General features: G+C 37.9%; 2 protein-coding genes and 1 long non-coding RNA gene across 6 annotated transcripts; 2 read left to right on the forward strand and 1 right to left on the reverse strand.

Annotated features, from left to right (window-relative positions):
• The first annotated feature begins 1,596 nt into the window (after positions 1 to 1,596).
• Positions 1,597 to 6,706, forward strand: LOC103438580 (uncharacterized). Of its 2 annotated transcripts, XR_011582984.1 has the most exons (5): positions 1,597 to 2,077; positions 2,227 to 2,332; positions 5,722 to 5,764; positions 5,878 to 5,987; positions 6,380 to 6,706. It is a non-coding gene; the product is annotated as an uncharacterized lncRNA (long non-coding RNA). The 2 variants fall into 2 exon arrangements; XR_003774703.2 differs by lacking the exons at positions 1,597 to 2,077; positions 2,227 to 2,332 and having other exon boundaries at positions 4,526 to 5,764.
• Positions 6,707 to 9,992: 3,286 nt separating this feature from the next.
• On the forward strand, positions 9,993 to 12,168 carry LOC108171685 (uncharacterized). Of its 2 annotated transcripts, XM_029104791.2 has the most exons (5): positions 9,993 to 10,285; positions 10,373 to 10,464; positions 10,567 to 10,635; positions 11,244 to 11,305; positions 11,986 to 12,168. In XM_029104791.2, coding segments are annotated over exons 1-5 (423 nt in total). In that variant the 5' UTR covers positions 9,993 to 10,087; the 3' UTR covers positions 11,988 to 12,168. The 2 variants fall into 2 exon arrangements, with proteins under 2 accessions (XP_028960624.1, XP_028960623.1); XM_029104790.2 differs by lacking the exon at positions 11,986 to 12,168 and having other exon boundaries at positions 11,244 to 11,520.
• A 5,023-nt stretch (positions 12,169 to 17,191) lies between these two features.
• LOC103438579 (cysteine proteinase inhibitor 6-like) lies at positions 17,192 to 19,061 on the reverse strand. 2 transcript variants are annotated; one of them, XM_008377110.4, is made up of 3 exons: positions 18,720 to 19,061; positions 18,254 to 18,625; positions 17,192 to 17,505 (listed from the first exon to the last, which is right to left on the reverse strand). In XM_008377110.4, exons 1-3 carry the CDS (start codon positions 18,951 to 18,953, stop codon positions 17,368 to 17,370), a joined length of 744 nt encoding a protein of 247 aa, XP_008375332.1. In that variant the 5' UTR covers positions 18,954 to 19,061; the 3' UTR covers positions 17,192 to 17,367. The 2 variants fall into 2 exon arrangements, with proteins under 2 accessions (XP_008375332.1, XP_008375331.1); XM_008377109.4 differs by having other exon boundaries at positions 17,192 to 17,508; positions 18,720 to 19,050.
• Between the last annotated feature and the right edge of the window lie 298 nt (positions 19,062 to 19,359).

Raw genomic sequence — 19,359 nt, forward strand, 5'->3', positions numbered from 1 at the left:
TATTCTACACTTTCCTATCTTCATTTTGATATATTATGGGTCGAATTTGGTTAAGAAACGATTAAGTTATGAAGCTTTGAAAATTGCCCAAACTTCCGACCAAGAGCTCCGGGACACTTAACGGAATTTTTAACGGAATGACCAAAATGATGGATGGTGGATAATATCAGGGACCACTTTTATTGATTTGAAATGTTAGGGACCAAAGTGATGAGTTATGCAAATTTCAGGGACCATTTTGGCTATTTAGCCATTGTTTATCAATTCACCCTGTGGTTCTGTTACTGCTGATATGATTTAAATATACTTGGCATGTTGGATCTTGCATCTCTCCTCAATTATTGCCTTCTGGTTCTTATTTATCCTTGATATTTGAGATAACAAAACATACAAATGAAGACATTTAGTAAGGCCCACAAACGGGTTGGGCAAAAAAAATGTCCATAAAAAAAAAAAAAAGTGTGCTTGCTCATCGTGCTAGCTGGCTGGTTGGAAATGGCTAGCCCGCTGACCTGATTGGCTAGTTTTGACACGATGAGGCCCACAAACCCTTTAGCCTAGCCTTCGGTTTGAAACGGTTTCGTGTCATTTCATGTTATTTTCAACCCTATGGTCCTCTGGCCGGATCAGTTGAAGATGGCCTAATCTGACAACACCCACAAAACAGTCTGTTGGGAGCCTCCTGATAGGATTTTTACCGTCTATGAAAAGAAGGTTAAAATCACACAAAATACTTGCAAGAATACAAGGTTATTGTAGTACAAATGCTCATGCAAGGTCGTTCTCCTCAATAACTATTTTAATAATTTATGTAAAAACAATTCCTAATTATCTACTTAGAATTAAAAACTGAGAAAAGAGATTTGACTTTTGAAATTTTAATTAACAACTAATAATAAATTTCCCCCAAACGAATACGATAAAATAAAAGAGTTTTAAATACCAATTTATAAAAGCACTAGGGTTCCACCATCACCTAGCAATCATATGAATTTTTACCAATTACTTATGATCTACACATGCCACTTTGAAGGTTAGGTATATCTAGCATCGGACGTTCGGATCAAATATGAACACGAGAGACTCATTATGTTTTATGAAAACCCTTTGAAAAACCATGCAACCCTTAAGACGTGATGTTCATTTTAAGTGAAATTACAATTATTAATCACAAGAAGCCAGCGTCAATTTCAGGGAACCTTCAGACCAAAATTGCATCAAATTACTTTTTTAAAGATCATAATGGTGATCAGACATTAAAACAATTAGATAGTTTAAAACAGTGATCATTAATTCAAAGCATGTATGCAATCAATCGTAAACAATTAAATAAAAATACATAGGCATGGAACTCAAGTAACGACATGAACGGATCCAAAGTCTTGGGGAGCCATGCATTGCCGTGGAAAACCAAATAACGACATGAAGAATGGCCCACGAAAATAGACGCAAAGCAGCCCATTTTGCTGCTCACACGAATGACGCACGACACACGAACACCAGAAACCCTAGCTGCCTTAATTCAACATCGGATGCCCTTTATACATTCGCTTTGAGGTCACAGCCAACGGCTATTTTCTCTCAATTTTTTATTATGTTTTGACACGCCGTTCTCTCGCTAGTAATTGAGAGAGATCTCTCATTACTCTCAGCCTTCTCTCTCCTTGAAAATTAGAAATGGCTCTCCATTATTGCAAACCTTCTTCTCTCAACGCCCATTATTGCAAACCTTCATCTCTCTAAACTCTTCATCCACTCTGCAACCAATGACCCAACAAACATACACACCTCCGTTTCTCTATAATCCAGCCGTGGTGGAGTAAGCATGAAAAGCTGAGATGCATGAAGCTAAATCCCTCCTCCATTTGTGTGTTTTTTTTTCTCATTGCAGATTTATGTATCGGAATGAAATGTAGCAAGATTTAACACATGCATGTGTGTTTATCTGTGTGAGGAACCCCAATCGTTGCAAATCCGAGATAAACAACAAGATAAACCCCCCTGAGTCGCCAACTCCGAGAGCACAGAGCTGTTCCAGCGCCCCCAAGCTTGCAATCTCAGCGGATCTACACCTCAGGTACATAAAAATAGATCCCCCTTTCGTTTAATCTTCGAATGTAGAACACGATCAGCACTATTTTACAATGCATGCGTTGGATCCTTTCCTTTCGTACGACACCCATTTCGGATTTAAACTAAATTTGAAACTGAAAGTTGGTTTTGTAGGGAAAAAAAATTATTGGTGGCCTGCACAGAACGAAGGAAAGGTTGTCTTGGATATCACAGATCCTGGCAGAAGCTTCCACGAACCCCAGATCTGTGCATCTGGGAGGTAAAATTTCGAATCCTAGGAAGTTTAGTTGTAGTTCTGGTAGTAATAGCTGTACTCAGTAATGTGGTGTATGGATATGTGATTTAATTGTGCTTTTCTCATCCATGCATCGCAAAACTGAGCTGCAGAAAAGAACTCAAAATTATGCCACGGTATTGGATTCGCAACAACCACCTCCAAACTTGTATACCATCCCGATTAATGTCTGGACATTTGAAAATTAAGAAATGACGCCTAAACCAGTTGAGTCGCCTGCCTAAATCATCTAGGCACCCGTTTAGCCCACTCAGACCCACCTAGGTTACGACTCACTTAGATAGAAAATAATAACTTTTAATTTGCATTTAATTTTTTTCAACAAATTGTAAGAAATTTGTTGAATACTTAAATGAGCACACATTATATGCTTGTTTCCGATTTTTTCATTATGTTCCAATACCTCATAATACATATGTCATTTTATTTTGTAATTTATGATGAAATTATATATATTAAGTATGCATATACACTAATTTACACGAAATATAATGGATTTACTCAAATCCTTCTAGTCCACCTAGATCATGCCTAGCCACTTAGGCGCTAGGCCCCAACATGCTACTCAACTAGCGTCTAGCGCCTTTTAAAACCTTGGTGTAGATGTGATTGATATTAATGTAGACTTGTTGCTTGGTGCATGATCCAGTATAGGATAATCCGCCCTTGTTTTTCCTGGTTGCAACCTGCAATTAACCAATATGCGATAATAAAAAATAAAATCAATTAGGTACATAAAAACAAAAAGCAATAGATTTTAGGATTTTTTTTTTCTTATTTTTTGGGTACTATTTTTTTTATTTATGCAGATTTTTTTTTTTAATTTTGTTTTTGTGATGATATGAAAACTCAGCTATGTGAGTGCATCTAGAAAGTCAAACCAATAATAAAATGGAAAATCAAACGAAAAATAAAAAAGTAAAGAGTTTAGAAAAATTGGGTTGCCTCCAAATAAGCGCTTTGCTTTAAATCTGTAGTTAGACGTCGGAGAGGTCCGGTGGCTAGCTCAATGGTTCCTTCAGAGTCAAAGACTCGCTTGCACCAATTTTCCCTATGAATGGTTTAAGTTGATGTTTGTTAACCTTAAATGCGAAACCTTTGCCCTTAGCCTTGATATCCATGTTACCATTTTGAAAAACTTTAGTAACTAAGAAAGGGCATTTCCACTAAGACTCTTATTTCCCTGGAAATGACTTATATGAACTTAACAAACACACTTTTTTACCAAGCTGTATTTTCTCACGACTTGGACTGCTTTGTAACTTTTTATTCTTGCCTTTGACATTCAGATGTTTTTGGTCATTCTGGTGGCTTGGATAGTTGTCAAACAATGTCGATTCTGTTTTTTATTTTTGCACATCAAGCACTTGGATTTTGTGTTGCTGACCCTTAATAGTTTTGTCATCATGACTTACATTTAAAGACTTTAGGGATAGATGGTCATTTGATGATCTGTTTTTACACTTGTCACAGGCTGAACCATCTAACGCATCAATACGCATGCATTCATGTTTGTCATCTAGATGTGCGGCGACTTAGGGTGGTTGTTTGTGTTGTTTTTCTTAGATTTGCAAAGTTTGGGGGGTCCACATACAGATACAAACACATGCATGGGTTCGAACTTGCTACATTTCACTTAAACAAATAAACCTGAAACGAAAGTCATAAGATTTGAGGATGTTTTACCTTTAGCACCTCCGATTTTCATCAAGCTCCACCATGGATGGGTTATCAAGGCATGAAGGTGTGTTTGTTTTTGGGTTAGTGATTGCAGAAAATGATGAAGAGCTAAGAGAGAGAGTGGGGTTGCTGTGAAATGAATGGGTTATAAGAATGGGGGTTGGGTTTGAGTTATAGAAATAAGGGTTACTTGTCATATTCTAGAGAGCGATTGATTGATGGTATATGGACATATGATGCTATATTAGGAATCCTAAGAGTCTATGTGAAGGTTGTTTGAAAATAAGAACGGAAGAGCCGTTTGGTTCTGGGTGCGAGGAGATGAAGAGAGCCGTTGGCTTTGGGCTCGAGGCAAATGGATGCAAAGCATCCAATGTGAGATTAATGACAACTAGGGTTTCTAGCACCCGTGTGGCACGCGTGTGAGCTTCCAATTGGGGTTTCGAACTCATGAAGATGAGTCCAAACAATGTTGAGCCTCTCACGTGCTGAATGATGCAAGATTTGGCTAATTGCTGATAGGTCGCACATAATAAAATGTGTGAAAATTAGATAGTGGGCTGCGAGAAAAAAATTGCAGCCCAATTGGTAGCTCACACGCGTGCCACACCGGTGCTAGAAACCTTATGTCACATCTCGACCCGAGCTTCACCACATCCCGGGCTCGACTCCACCGTAACACGATATTGTCCGCTTTGGGCCCCGACCATGCCCTCATGGTTTTGTTTCTGGGAACTCACACGAGAACTTCCCAGTAGGTCACCCATCTTGGGATTGCTCTCGCATGAACTCGCTTAACTTTGGAGTTCCAATAGAACCCGAAGCCAGCGAGTTCCCAAAAAGCCTCATGCTATATGGAGGTGGGCATGTACATATAAGGCACATCACCCCTCTCTCCGTTGGTCAATGTGAGATATTACTATCCACCCCTTTTAGGGGCCCGACATCCTCGTCGGCACACTCGCACCGAATGGTAGAGTAAATCTGATACCAAATTGTCACATCCCGACTCGGGCTCCACCATATCCCGGGCTAGACTCTGTCGTAGCACGATATTGTCCGCTTTGGGTCTTGACCACGCCCTCACAATTTTGTTTCTAGGAACTCACACGAGAACTTCCCAATAGGTCACCCATCCTAGGATTGCTCTCATGCAACTCACTTAACTTCAGAGTTTCGATAGACTCTGAAATCAGTGATTTCCCAAAGGGCCTCGTGTTATATGGAGGTTGACATGTATATATAAGGCACATCATCCCCTCTCTGTTGGCCGATGTGGGATGTTACACCCTAGCTAGCTCGAGCCCATAGCCAACGGTTTTTTTCATTTCCTCGTATCCATTGTCAAATGGCTCTTCTGTTTTTATTTTCAAACGACCCTCATAGAGACCCTTAGGATTCCCAATATAACATCACATGTTCCTATGCCTTCAATCACTCGCTCTCTAAAATATGAAAAGTAGCCCTCATTTCTCTAACTCAAACCCAACGCCCATTCTTACAACCCATTCATTTCACAACAGCCCCACTCTCTATCTCTTAGCTCTTCGTCCTTTTCTGTAGCCATTAACCCAGAAACATACACACCTCACCCAGAAACATCCTCAAATCCTGTGACTTTCGTTTCAAGTTTAATTGTTCTAACCCATGCATGTGTTTGCACGGAACAAAAGAAAGGATGTCTTCTAGGAGGCCACAGATTTGGACAAACAGAAGGTATAAAACCCTTGTGATTTCAAGCATGTAGACTGATCTGCAAAGCATAGCTATATTTATCCTCGATTCGCTCATAACTCAGTTTTCCATTTTTTTTTCTTCTTATGTGCAAGACATTCGGATCCATAATAGTTCCAAGAGAAGTGAACGCCTTAAGCTGCCAAACCAGTAATTCCTCAAAGGCAAAATAAACTCCAAAGTCTCGGTTTCTGCAATTAGGAAGGTAGAAAGAAATCTGTCTTCTGCATTTGTTTGGCTTAACACATAGCTTTGAATACATTTCATATATTCTGTGATGTCAACCCTAAACTGATTTTATAAGAACTGGGACATGTAAACATTTGAAAACAACTTGGATCTCCAAATTGGTAAAGATTTCGGACTAAACATACTTGCTCTCAGAAAAACAAAATGAATTAATCCTTGAATCATTTCTGAGAACATATATGTGGACAAAGTGAACTGGAACCGTGAAGATGACTAATGAAGAACCTATTCTAGACTTACAAAGTGACTTACTATTCAACTCCAATGCATGAGTAATAGATCTGCTGAAAAATAGTCTTGTCTACTGAATAACTAATGAATTTGGTTGTTTTGTTTTTGTTGTGCAAGGAACCAGCATCTGGAAGCTTGACATGAGCAAACCAAAGGAAGAGGAGTTTGGTCATCACAGATCCCAAACTGCATTTGCAACGAACAAATCATGGCAAAAGCTTCCATAAACCCCAAATCTGTGCATCTGGGAGGAAATTTTTTGAATCCCTGCAAGTGTAATTGTTGTAGATCTGGTAATAAAAGTTGTACTCAGTTGTGTGGTGTATGGATATGTGATTTAACTGTGCTCCTCATCCATGCATCGCAAAACTGAGCAACAGAAAATAACTGTTCAAAATTGTGGCATGGCACTGGATCTACAAAAACCACCCCCAAACTTGCATATGTGAATGTGCTCATGTTAATTACTTTAAATTTTAGCATAGGGTAGATGTGGTTGATGTTAATGTAGATTTGTTGCTGGGTGCATGATTCCAGTATAGGATGCTCTTTATTTTCCATTTATGCAACCTGCAATTAACCAATAATTGTGAAAATTAAAAACAGAGCTAAAATCGACTAAGTAGATAAAGAAAACAACATTTTTTTTCTTTATTTTTGTGGTTTTATGTAAAATAAGATATGAGAATGCATCTAGTAAGTTAAGCTAATAATAAAATGGAAAATTAAACGCAAAATAAAATAAGGAAATAGTTTAGAAAAATTGGGTTGTAAGCATTTTATTTTAAGTTTGTAGCTAGATATTGTCGAAGGTTGGTGGCTAGATCACTGGTTTCTTCAGAGTCAAAGACTCGTCTGTAGTATTGAAGGATGACTCCACATATGGTTTCAGCATGTGACCATTCATCTTGAATGTGTTGCCTTGAGCTTTATTAGTTATTTCAATTGCCCCATGATAATAGACTTTAGTAACCAGATAAGGCACAATCCAGCGAGATTTTAACTTCTTTGGGAACAACTTTGGCCTTGAACTAAATAACAAAACTTTTTGCCCTAGCTGAAATTCCTTCCTTAAAATTTGACTATCATGAAACGCCATAGTTCATTCCTTGTAGATGCGAGAACTTTCATAGGCAGACTAATGAATTTCCTCTAGCTCATTAAGCTACAATTTGCGTTTTTCCCAACTGAATCATACGAAAAATTTAACTCTTTAATTGCCCAGTAAGCCTTATGTTCAAGCTCCATAGGTAGATGACATGTTTCCCATAAATGAGTCAAAATGGAGACATCCCAATAAGAGTCTTGTAAGCCCACAAAGCACCATTTAATTTTAAACTCCAATCCTTACGTGTAAAACCAATTGTTTTATCCAAAATGCGCTTTAATTCTCTGTTTGAAACTTCAACTTGACCAGATGTATGTGGATGATAAGGTGTAGCCACGTGATGATTAATCTCATACTTTGCCAGTAAATTAGCAAATGGTTTATTAACAAAATGATTCCCCCCATCATTTAGAATAACGTGCAAAATTCCAAAACACAGAAATATAACCCCCTGAAGGAACTTTAGGACCACTAATTCTTGATTAGTTAGTGTTGCAATGGCCTCGACCCACTTAGAAACATATTCCACTTCAACTAAAATATATTGGTTCCCATTAGAAGATGGAAACGGTCTCATGAAATCAATACCTCAAACGTCAAATAATTCAACAATTAAAATACTTTGTTGGGGCATCTCTTTCCTTTTGGATTGGTTGCCAACCATTTGACACTTGTCACAAGCCTTGCACTAATTATTTGCATCTTTAAAAAGTGTAGGCCAAAATAAACCACTCTACAAAATTTTCTCCACTGTCATTTTCTGCCCAAAATGTAAATGTCCCCACATGCAAAATGATGAGCAAACTTTAAAACACTTGCCTATTCAGCCTCAGGAATGCACATGCAAATAATCTGGTCGAGGCAGTACTTGTATAAGTACAGTACATCCCATAAATAATGCTTTATATCAGATAAAAACCTCTTTTTCTGCTAAAACGAAAAATCTAGATGCTCCTCACCCTTAGCCAAATAATTAACAATATCAGCAAACCAATGTGTATTAATTTGGACAGCAAATAGTTTTTCATCTGCAAAACTTTCACTCAATGGAAAGATTCTTCTTCTGTAGCTGTCGGAATAATTAATCTGGATAAATGGTCAGTCACCACATTTTCACTACCCTTTTTGTCTTTAATTTCTAAGTCAAATTCTTGAAGTCAAAGAACCCAACGAATCAACCTAGGCTTTGCATCCTTCTTAAACAACAAATATTTAAGAGCATCATGATCATTATAAACAATTACCTTAGCCCCAACCAAATAAGACCGAAACTTCTCTAACGTAAACACAACTACCAATAATTCATTCTATATGGTTGCATAGTTGAGCTATGCATCATTAAGAGTACAACTTGCATAATAAATGACATGGGGAAGCTTGTCTTTACGTTGCCTTAAAACTGCCATAATGGCATAATCTGAAGCATCACACATTAATTCAAATGGTAAACCCCAATCTGGTGCAACAATGATGGGTGCCTAAGTTAGGAGTGATTTCAACTTGTTAAATGCTTCTAAACAAGCCTCATCGAAATAAAACGATGCATCTTTAGCCAATAAATTGCACAGAGGTCGGCTAATTTTAGAGAAATCCTTAATGAACCAGCGGTAAAATCCTGCATGTCCCAAGAATGATCTGACACCTTTTACTGATGTATGGGGTGGCAGATTTGCAATAACATCAATCTTGGTTTTATCAACCTTAATGCCTTTGTTAGAAATCGAATGACCTAAAATAATGCCCTGTTTCATCATAAAATGACATTTTTCCTAATTTAGCACTAAATTTGTCTCTTGACATCTCTCAAGAACTAATGATAAATTATGTAAGCACTGATCAATTTAATCCCCAAACACAGAAAAATCATCCATAAAAACTTCGACAATATTTTCGACCAAGCCAGAAAAAATACTCATTATACAATGTTGAAAAATAGCTGGTGCATTGCATAACCCAAATGGCGTCCTCCGATAAGCAAACGTCTCGAATGGGCATGTAAAAGTTGTCTTCTCTTGGTCCTCTGGTGCAATTGGAATCAGATTGTGCCCAGAATAACCATCTAAGAAACACTAGAAAGCCCTTACCAGCCAATCTTTCTAAAATTTGGTCAGTAAACGGTAATGGGAAGTGATCTTTTCTTGTAGCTGCATTTGGTTTCCTGTAATCTACACACATACGCCAGCCTATAGTTAAACGTGTAGGAACAAGCTCATTATTGTCATTTTTAATCACTGTAATTCTGGAACGTTTAAGCATAACATGCGTAGAACTCACCCATTAACTATCTGAAATATGATAAATCATACCAGCATCCAGTAATTTCATAACTTATGTTTTGATAACTTTCATAATTTGATTAAGGCGGTGTTGAGCATCTATTGTTGGCTTCACGTCTTCTTCCATTAAAATTCTGTGCATGCAAAGTGCTGGGCTAATACCCTTGATGTCGGCTATTGTCTATCCCAATGCATCTTGATATTTTCTCAAAACACGAAACAATTTATCTTCTTCTGTCGATGTAACACCTCACCCCCATTTTATTTAAAAATGGTTTTTAATTCTTAATTGGTGTGCCCAAGGGCCCACCTTCTATTTTTGTGTCCCCCATTCCCGTCACTCTTCCTTCTCTCTCTGTCCCTCCCCCGTGAACTCCCTTCTTTCTTCTTCTTCTTTTCTGTTTTCTTTTCTTCCTTCTTCTTCTTCTTTTTCTGTCTGTCATGTCTCTCTCCCTTCTCTCGGACCTCTCTCAGCTCCCTTATCTCTCTTCTCAACCGCGAACGCACGCACGCAACCATCTCCCCTGCGCGAGGAAGACCCCACATCGTCGCCATCTCGTCCTTCTCCCCCTCTGTCCCGTGCTGCAACCCCAGGAAACCCGGAAAGGAACTCCGGCGAGTTCCTATTTTCCCGGTGAGGTAAGCCTCAAATCTCCCTTATTTCGTCCAAGAATCTTGTGGGTTGAATTTTAATTGAGTTTATTGTGTGATTTTTGGAGGTTATAGGACGAAATCGAAGCCGGGTGTAGGCACACCCATCTCCGACGACTTTCGAGAGAATTTCCGGCCAAACCACGGCGAGTTGGCCGGCGTGCAAGGTATCAATCTCTTCGTCTCGTCGAGTACTATAACTTTCCTTTTTGTTTCACTCAATTTCATTGCGTATTGAAGACGTTATACTCATTTGAAATCTTACCCAGTTTCCGGCGACCTCCGAGGCTTTCGAGGCAATTTCCGGCCAAACCACGGCGAGTTAGACGTCGTGTGAGGTATCATTCTCTTCGTCTCTTCCAGGGATACAACTTTCATTTTTGTCTCGCTTGATTTCGTTGAGTAGTGACAAAGTTATGGCCGTTTAAAGTGGGATGGTTTTCCGGCCTTCTCTCCCATTGGATCCGGCGACCCACCAAAACCCAAGGCTTTGGGCCTTCCCTGCCTAGCCCAGCCCGTTTTTATTCTATTTAATTATTTATTTTCAGCAGCCCAAAGGGCCTTGGGCCGGTTTTGAGTGAAAGGGCTTAAAGCCCGGTCCTTGTGTGAGGCCTTAAGGCCTTTGTGGTTTGTGTGTGTGTGTGTTTAAGTGCATGCGTACGTGTGTGTATATGCATGCTTGCATGCATGTGCATGCCGTGAATGTGTGTGTTTGTGTGGTGCGTGTGTGTGTTTGGCTTAGGCCCAAACCACCCATTTTCACCCTAAACCCTTTATAACCCAAATCCTTTAAAACCCTAAATCCATCCAATTCCAAATTCCCTATTTTATTTAATTCAAACCCTTCGTAGGGTAATTCGACGTTTTGAATCCGTTTCCAATGTCCATTTTCCCAAATTCAATTGCTATAATAGAGTTTTATTAATTGGACTCTTTATGTGATTAGGGGCAATTATATGTGGCATTCCTTCTTTGATAGTTTGCGTGGCTCTTCGGCGGCTAAGTACTGTGAGTGGACCCCTTCTAAAATGCATGTTTTATAGTAGAAATGCATATATGAAAAGCATGATTTGATGATTACGTTTTATGAAACGTTTTGTGAGATAACATGCTTACTAAGGCTACTTTGAATTATTACTATTTTTCCTATAACCCGTGTTCTTATAGAATATCTGATGGATGACGATATAATATTTAGAACATGTTTCAAACACCTCTTTATAGTATAGATGATGAATGACTTTATACTATGAAGTTGTTTTTCAATATATATATGTTCAATGGTTTTGTACCTACCTAGTGGTCCTTTCCGCTACGGGACGTAGGGATAGATTCTGGTCCGTTCCGGGCGACGGTTTGGTGTTGGCATAGGGCCTGGAGTATGTTTCCTCTGGCTATTTAGCACAGGGACGGGGAGCCGGCATGGGGCCTGAAGTGTATTTTCCTCTGACTGTCTGCTCAGAGACGGGGAGCCGGCATGGGGCCTGGGGGTTATCGGACAATTCACTAGTGATTATTATATATACAAGTTATGATTTGAGACACTGCACATCATGCTAGGTTTCGGAAAACCTATGTTTATCATTATATATGTGTTTTCATAAAACCTGGGGGTTAGTACGTTGATAACTGTTTTATTATATATATATCAACTTGGTCCACTCATATTTGTTTTGCGCCCCCTTCAGGACTTAGAATCGAGGCATACAATTCCGGCATCCAGGCACTTCCGCATCGGTATCTTCGAGTCCTCTCGGTGTAGGACCCACTTCTGTGTTCATTCAATTTTTTTATATTAATTCTTTTAATGTTCTAGATTAGATGTGTGCTCTGAACACGTTCCTTAAATACATATTCATTATTCTTTTATAGTTATAAGTCTTAATTATTCCTTATTTTCAGCAATTGCACTCAATAATTGGTTTTCGTCACCCTCGGGTGTCGGCCAGCACGTGCATATCCTGGTATTCGGGGAATATCGGGATCGGGGCGTGTCAGTTGAAGTTAAATCTGCTGCAACAATAACTGGCTATGTTTCTAGAGTCCCTAAATGTGCATATTTTAAATGTTCTAGCAAAGGCTTCAGCTCCAATTTTGGTAGCTACTGTCTAGACTGTTTAAGGGGTTGTTTAGGCTCCCATAAGCTTGCATAAACAGTTCTCCACCTGGGCAACTGTGTTGGCAGACTGTCCAATACATAAATGTACTCAAGAACCCTTTATCTTCAGAATCTGACCCAATTTTCCCTTGTAAAACATGCAACAACTGATCTGAAATTGAATTAGCCTGAAAATTGCCTTGAACCACACTGTCTAACACATCAATGCACATACACTATTGTTGTTTAGCATGACGTTTGGATGCCTCAAAAAAATTAAATACAACAGATTGATCTTGAACTCCTAAAGTTAGTGTTCCAGCTTCCACATCAATTATTGTCGTAGATGTTGCCATGAACGATCTTCCCAAAATTATGGGCGTTTTTTAGGTCTTCATCCATGTCTAAAACCACAAAATCTGCCGGTAAATAAAGATTATCAACTTTAATATTGATATTTTCAATAATGCCCTTAGGATAAGTCATTGAACAGTCAACTAGCTAAAGAATACTTGATGTAGGCTTTAAATCTCCTTGTCCTAATTATTGGAAAACAGAAAATGACATTAAATTAATATTGGCACCTAAATCAATTAAAGCATTTTTAAAATCAGAATTTCCAATAGTACATGAAATGTTAAAACTCCCTGAATATTTTTTCTTAGGTGGCAGTTTATGTAACAAAACTACGCTGCATTGTTCTATCAAAATAACATTGTCCAAATCTGCAAGTTTCTTTTTGCTGTTGCAAACCTCTTTCAAAAATTTAGCATAAGATGGAATTTTCTTGATTACATCCAGCAATGAAATGTTGATTTGAACCTTAGATAATGTCTGCATAAAATCCTTAAACTGTTGATCTCTTGCCTTATGAATTAAACATTCAAGATACGGTAATGGAGGGTCATAAACATGCTCAGAAACCTGTTTTGGGACAGTTTCAGCATCTGCCAGATTCTGTTTTATTGTATAATTTGCAAGTTATGCTGCTATTTCTGTATTTTCTGCAGAAATTTTCACTGCAAGCTAATCTTTTTTAGTATAATTTTCACGATTGTCATAACTTTTTCCACACCGTAAAGTCCGAACAACATTGCAGTCTTCACGTCCTCTTGGATTAGGCACTGTTTGACAAGGAAATTTGCCTTTTTCTCTGTTTGAAATATGTGTAGCTAACTGTCCAAATGATTGCTCCAAACTTTTAATTGATGCTTCCACATTTTGAAATTTTTGATTGCTGCCACCTATATATGATTGAGTTGTTGCTGCCAATTTAGCAAGTTGATCATCCAAAGATGGTTTGGATGGTACAAAAGGTTTTTGTGTTTACTGCAATGGTTTTGCATGATTCTGATTGTCCCCCAATTTGAAATTAGGATGATCCCTCCATCTTGGATTGTAATGAGTTGCATATGCATCATTTCTAGGCCTTTGATAGCTGTTCATCATATTAACATGTTGCTCAACAAGCTCCGTGTAGGATTCTTTATGCGGGCATCACATTATGTCGTGCGTAGCCATGCTGCAAATAATGTAAACGGTGGTTGCTACTGTGTAGAATTTGCAATTTGTTGTAAAAGAATGTCAAATTTTGCATTAATTTTCTTTTCCATTTTTTTCATTTGTGTAGACATGTTAGGAAAACCTGCTGATAACTAAAAAATGCCCCTTTTCTATGAATGTTTTGCTGCCCAATGTTGACATTATGTAGCCATCATATCAAATCATTCAAACGCCTCTCTTGCATATTTATTTGACAACAATCCTCCAGTTGAGGCATTAACATGGCTCTTAGATATAGGATTAAGCACATCAAAGAAAATATTCATTTGTGTATTTGAATCAATATTAGCATGTGGACAATTCATGTACATCTCTTTATATCTCACCCATGCTTCATGAAACTCTTCGTTCAGCTTTTGAGAGAATGTCATAATCTCCCGCTTGTAATTCAATTTCTTAGATGCTGGATAATACTTGTTTAGTAATTTTGTATGTAATTGTTGCCAAGTGGTAATGCTACTAGTCGGTAGAGTAAATAACCAAGTTTTCGTCTTATCCTTCAAAGTAAAAGGAAAAAGACGTAACTTAATAACCTTGGCAGAAAAACTCCTGATCAAAATATTTTTGCAACCCACAATAAATTTTGCAATATGAATGTTTGCGTCTTCATTAGGCAACCCACAAAATGTTGGTAAAATTTCAAGCTTGTGGTGCTTGATCTTGAATGCTTCTCCTTCTTCCTGGGCAAGATAGACAATACAATTAGGAACATCGTTTACACGGGCAGCCAACGAATATTTGAGTGGTTTGCCTCCTTAAGGTAATGCTAACGCCATTGTAACCTCTCTGTCCACAAAATCAGCAAATAAATTATGCAAAAAAGTGTCGTGCATTGAACAGTCCCATGCCAAATTAGTTTCTCTTTGTTGTTGTCGCAGTGTGTGTTCTGGTTCTGGATAAAACTGAGCAATCTGGGCAAATTTTGATCCGATCTGGACCATAAAGTTTGTAGAATCTACAATCAAACGAAAATAGCAAAATAATCTGAATTAAAATATTGTTTTTTATTTTTTTTATTTGTGCAAAAAATAATTAATTAGGGAAGGTCTAAACAAAAATTATCTAAAATAATCCCCAGCTACGACATCAATTTCTTGATGGGATTTTTACCGTCTACGAAAAGAAGGTTAAAATCACACAAAACACTTGCAAGAATACAAGATTATTGTAGTACAGATATTCATGCAAGGTCGTTCTCCTCAATGACTATTTTAATAATTTATGTAAAAACAATTCCTAATTAACTACTTATAATTAAAAATTGAGAAAAAAGATTTTGACTTTGGGTAATATTAAAAACGAATTTTAATTAACTACTAATAATAAATTTCCCCAAAACTAATACGATAAAAGAAAAGAGTTTTAAATACCAATTTATAAAAGCACTAGGGTCCACCATCACCTAACAAACCTATGAATTTTTATCAATTACTTATGATCTACACATGCTACTTTGAAGGTTAGGTTTTCCTAATATATATTTTACTTTGAACCTCCAACATAGAACGTATATCTAACATGCAATCCGTCCAGATGTTCGGATCAAATATGAATACGAGAGACTCATTATGCTTTATGAAAACCCTTTGAAAAATCATACAACCCTTAAGACGTGATGTTCATCTTAAGTGATATTACAATTATTAATCACAAGAAGCCAACGTCAATTTCAGGAAACCTTCCGACCAAAATTGAATTAAATTACTTTTCTAAAGATCTTAATGCTGATCAGGTATTAAGAGAATTAGATAGTTTAAAACAGTGATCAATAATTCAAAGTATCCATGCAATCAATCATAAGCAATTAAATAAAAATTACATATTCATGCTAAGGCTCAAGGCTTCGCCCTAGCAAAATAAATTAGTTATGCATATTCATAATTAAAATCATAGAAAATATTATTATGAAGAAAAAGAACGAAAACACCTTAAAGTAGAAAAGCTAAAAACCTTTGAAAACCCTAGCAATTCTTCCAAAGTTGCATAAAAGAAAACGTAAAACAAAATAGGATCGGTTGAAACCTTTTAAATCCCATCTAAAAAGCATTGCACAATCCTAAAAAACCAGGTCCTTTATTCCAACTAGGAAACTAAAAATAATAGTAAAATATCTTAAAAAATAAAGTTTTAATTAAGTTAGGGGAATCTGCTAAGTACTTGTCTAGCCACGTTTTAGCCTCAAATATCCTCCAAATCCGGCCCATGATAGCTTGTTTTGAAGATTAGGACGTTCTAAACAATCTCTAGAAGGCCACAAACCCATCCGAGGTCATCTTGGACTCACAAAAACGCAATTCAAGCTCAAAACGTCACTATTTCAACACCGCGCATTGCTCATTTATTTTATTGCCAGAAAATAACCTCTTGGTGGAAAATTTTGATATTTTGACACGATCGAGCCAAGTAACTCATGAACGTCCTCCAACTGAAATTACTTCAAAATTCGTCCATTTGACCATGTTTTACTCTATAGGAAGTCAAAAATCTTATATTCAAAATACAATTTAAAGTATCAAAATTCTTTCAAAATAATAACTAAAATATACTAAGATTAAGGTTAAATATATAATATAAAATCTACTCATCACCTACAACAGTGGCACACTTGTTCTCACCACTTGAGCCTCTCCTTGGCACTGAGACCAGGCTCGATCAACTAGGACCGAACCTTACTTGATGGCTCATCGCCATTTTTTAAAAAGCATCATAATATCTCAGCGATCGTCGTCTCAATCTTCCGACGATTAGCGATGGATTTCAGTTATCGAGGGACGAGTTTGAACTCGTCAGATTTGAGGATACCAGTATTTTTACATACTAATCTCTCGAAAATCCGTTGTAAATCATGATGTTGTGGTAGTTAAAATGAATAATATTTCGAAGTGTTAAAAAAACTGAATTTACAATGTCTTTTAACATCACACAGATAAAACTTTGAACATAACGACACTTACAACTCCGGAGCGTACGAGAAAAGCCAAAAATAACAAGATGAAAATTGATCATTTTAGCAATCGGAAACTGTAAATTGACCGATAACAGGGGGGCGGGATGAAGCATCATTTCGGGGACAAAAAAGTTCAAAGAGGGTTGTTTTCATATATACCGGAGACGAACATGTATCGGAGCATAAAAAATAGTCTACATATAAGTCAATTGATATCTTAAAGACGTTAAGAATCCCAGCACATGTCCAGTGTAGAGTTGGAGTGAAGGCAACGTTGGAACAAAGCTTAAGAACATAAAAAGTATTAGCATTTATAGACACACACATTATTTAGACACACAACTACGCCTTAGTCTTCGGTATCAAGATTCAAGACATACAAGATGTACTGAAAGCAAGCAAAGCAGCATACACACTCGGGTTAGTACCGGAAGATTTCAATACCACAAACTATTTACTTGTTTAGGAGTGGTCTGCCTCCATATGATTCAGACTGAAGGCGCCTTCCATATTCTTATGCACTTCAGCTTTAAACTTCTCTTCTTTGCTTCCCCTTTTCACCTTCAGAAGCATGTTAAACTTTGCATGCTCTTCTATCACCTGCTGCCCACAGTTTAATCATATACACAAATCAATACATTAATCCCGTCGATCCCAACGATGATGTCAAACAGACCTCAAAACAGAGAAGAATGAACAAATCGACTTGTATACCGCATTATACAAAACAATTTGAAGTTGAAAGCAAAATTGACAAGAAAACAATGTGTTTATTTTGTTTTAATCTTCTGAATTACCTAAAGGTTAAATCCAAATTTCCTATTCCAATTCTCTAAAATACATTTAAATAGAATTTCCTTACTCAATTCTCCACAACCAAATCCTGGTCCCATTACACAACTACTCGCATTTGAAAGAGATTTTTTAAAGTGTGCCTGAAACACGAGCACATAGGCCAAGCGGAGGGACACTTGAAAAAAATATCCATCCACTTGTATAATAACATCTGGCATGCCGTCCCATTTTCCGAGCACACTGAAAAACCTCTCCACATTTAAATGAACTTGAACACCCATTCCAACAAAACCAAATACTACCCCCCCCCCCCCCCAAATCCTCAATTCTCCAAAATGCAAAAAAATCGACTTTCATACTCTGATTCAGCACAAACCAACCCCCTAATACCCAATTCTTCGAAATCCCTTTCAGACACAACAAATAACTATACACAATACCCAATTCTCAAATTCATTTAGTTGGATTTGAATACCCAATTCAACACAAACAAATACTAACCCCCAATACTACAGAGTGGAAAATCAAAAGAAGGAAATGAAAAGGCACAAACCTCAGCCTTGGCGTGAACAACTTCTAGAAGCTCATAAGGCAACAAGGAATTAGACTTCTGCTGGAGGGACTTAACAGCGTGGTTAGCCGCATCCTGCACCTGCGGGTCATGCGGCGGCACAGATTGCCACCCAGGAGGATGCCCACCTTGCTTGGCACCAAGATCGGAAGAGGTAACGGATGGTGTCTCCTCCTCATCAGCCTGCTTGAACTCCTGCTCTTCTTTGAAGCCCATCCAAGGCTTCACCCACACCTTCGCTTCGTACAGCTTCTTCTTGCCGGCCTCGATCGCCTCGATCGTCAGATGGTGCAGAGTTCCGGCAACCACCTGCTCTTTCGCCTTCACAACCCTCACAAATTCGAGCAGGGCATTCTGAACCATAATAATTTAATTAATCAATCAATAAATTAATCGAAATTGTAGCATAATTAGGTAAAGGAAAAGGTCAGGAGGGTAAACTATGTACCTCCTTGTTATTGTGCTCTTGGACGGCGAAGCGAGCGAGGTCTTCAACTTCGGCGCTGTTCTGGACGCCGCGGGATTCTTGGATTCCGCCGACTGTGTCCATTTTCCGGTGTTGGGAACTGTGGCCGCAGCCAATTCGGGTTGATTTTTGTGCGGTAGTGGAAGGGAAAGCGAGGAGGAGGAGGAGGAGGAAGAAGGGAGCAATTAATAGAGAGAGGTAAGATTCCGATTTCATCTGGCCTTTTTGGGTTTGGGGATTTTTTCGACGGTTTCTCTGCAAATTCGGATATTTTTCTTTCGGTCATCAGGTTTTTATGATACGTGTCAAACACGTGTCGATTCTGCACCATCTTTGCTTACTATGTAAGCTTTCGAAATGGGATTGAGATCCTCTTCTTGGCTAAGGATGATGATTTTCCTGACCTAACTCATATGATTGTTTAAATTTTATCAACGATTACAAACATAAAGTTTTTCTAAAAGTTATAATAACTGTAACAGTTGAATAAAATTTGAACGATCCGATGAGCTTGATCAAGAGGACCATCACCCTTACCTTAGTAGTGGATCCTAATCTCTCTCTATATACTTTTGTGAGAGGACGGAGGATCCTCTTTTTTTTTTTCTTTTTTTTTTTGACA

This window comes from Malus domestica, chromosome 07 (assembly GCF_042453785.1).
Source record: "Malus domestica chromosome 07, GDT2T_hap1".
Taxonomy (NCBI): Eukaryota; Viridiplantae; Streptophyta; class Magnoliopsida; order Rosales; family Rosaceae; genus Malus; species Malus domestica.

Bases quoted from the DNA above. Each gene is read 5' to 3' on its own strand.
- LOC108171685 (XM_029104790.2), top strand. From the start codon at position 10,088: ATGTCTCTCTCCCTTCTCTCGGACCTCTCTCAGCTCCCTTATCTCTCT. The intron at 10,465-10,566 runs GTATCAATCTCT...AATCTTACCCAG, and splicing joins CGAGTTGGCCGGCGTGCAAG to TTTCCGGCGACCTCCGAGGC. The intron at 10,636-11,243 runs GTATCATTCTCT...TTATGTGATTAG, and splicing joins CGAGTTAGACGTCGTGTGAG to GGGCAATTATATGTGGCATT.
- LOC103438579 (XM_008377109.4), bottom strand. From the start codon at position 18,953: ATGAAATCGGAATCTTACCTCTCTCTATTAATTGCTCCCTTCTTCCTC. The intron at 18,626-18,719 runs GTACATAGTTTA...ATTATGGTTCAG, and splicing joins AAGAGCACAATAACAAGGAG to AATGCCCTGCTCGAATTTGT. The intron at 17,509-18,253 runs GTTTGTGCCTTT...AACTGTGGGCAG, and splicing joins TTGTTCACGCCAAGGCTGAG to CAGGTGATAGAAGAGCATGC.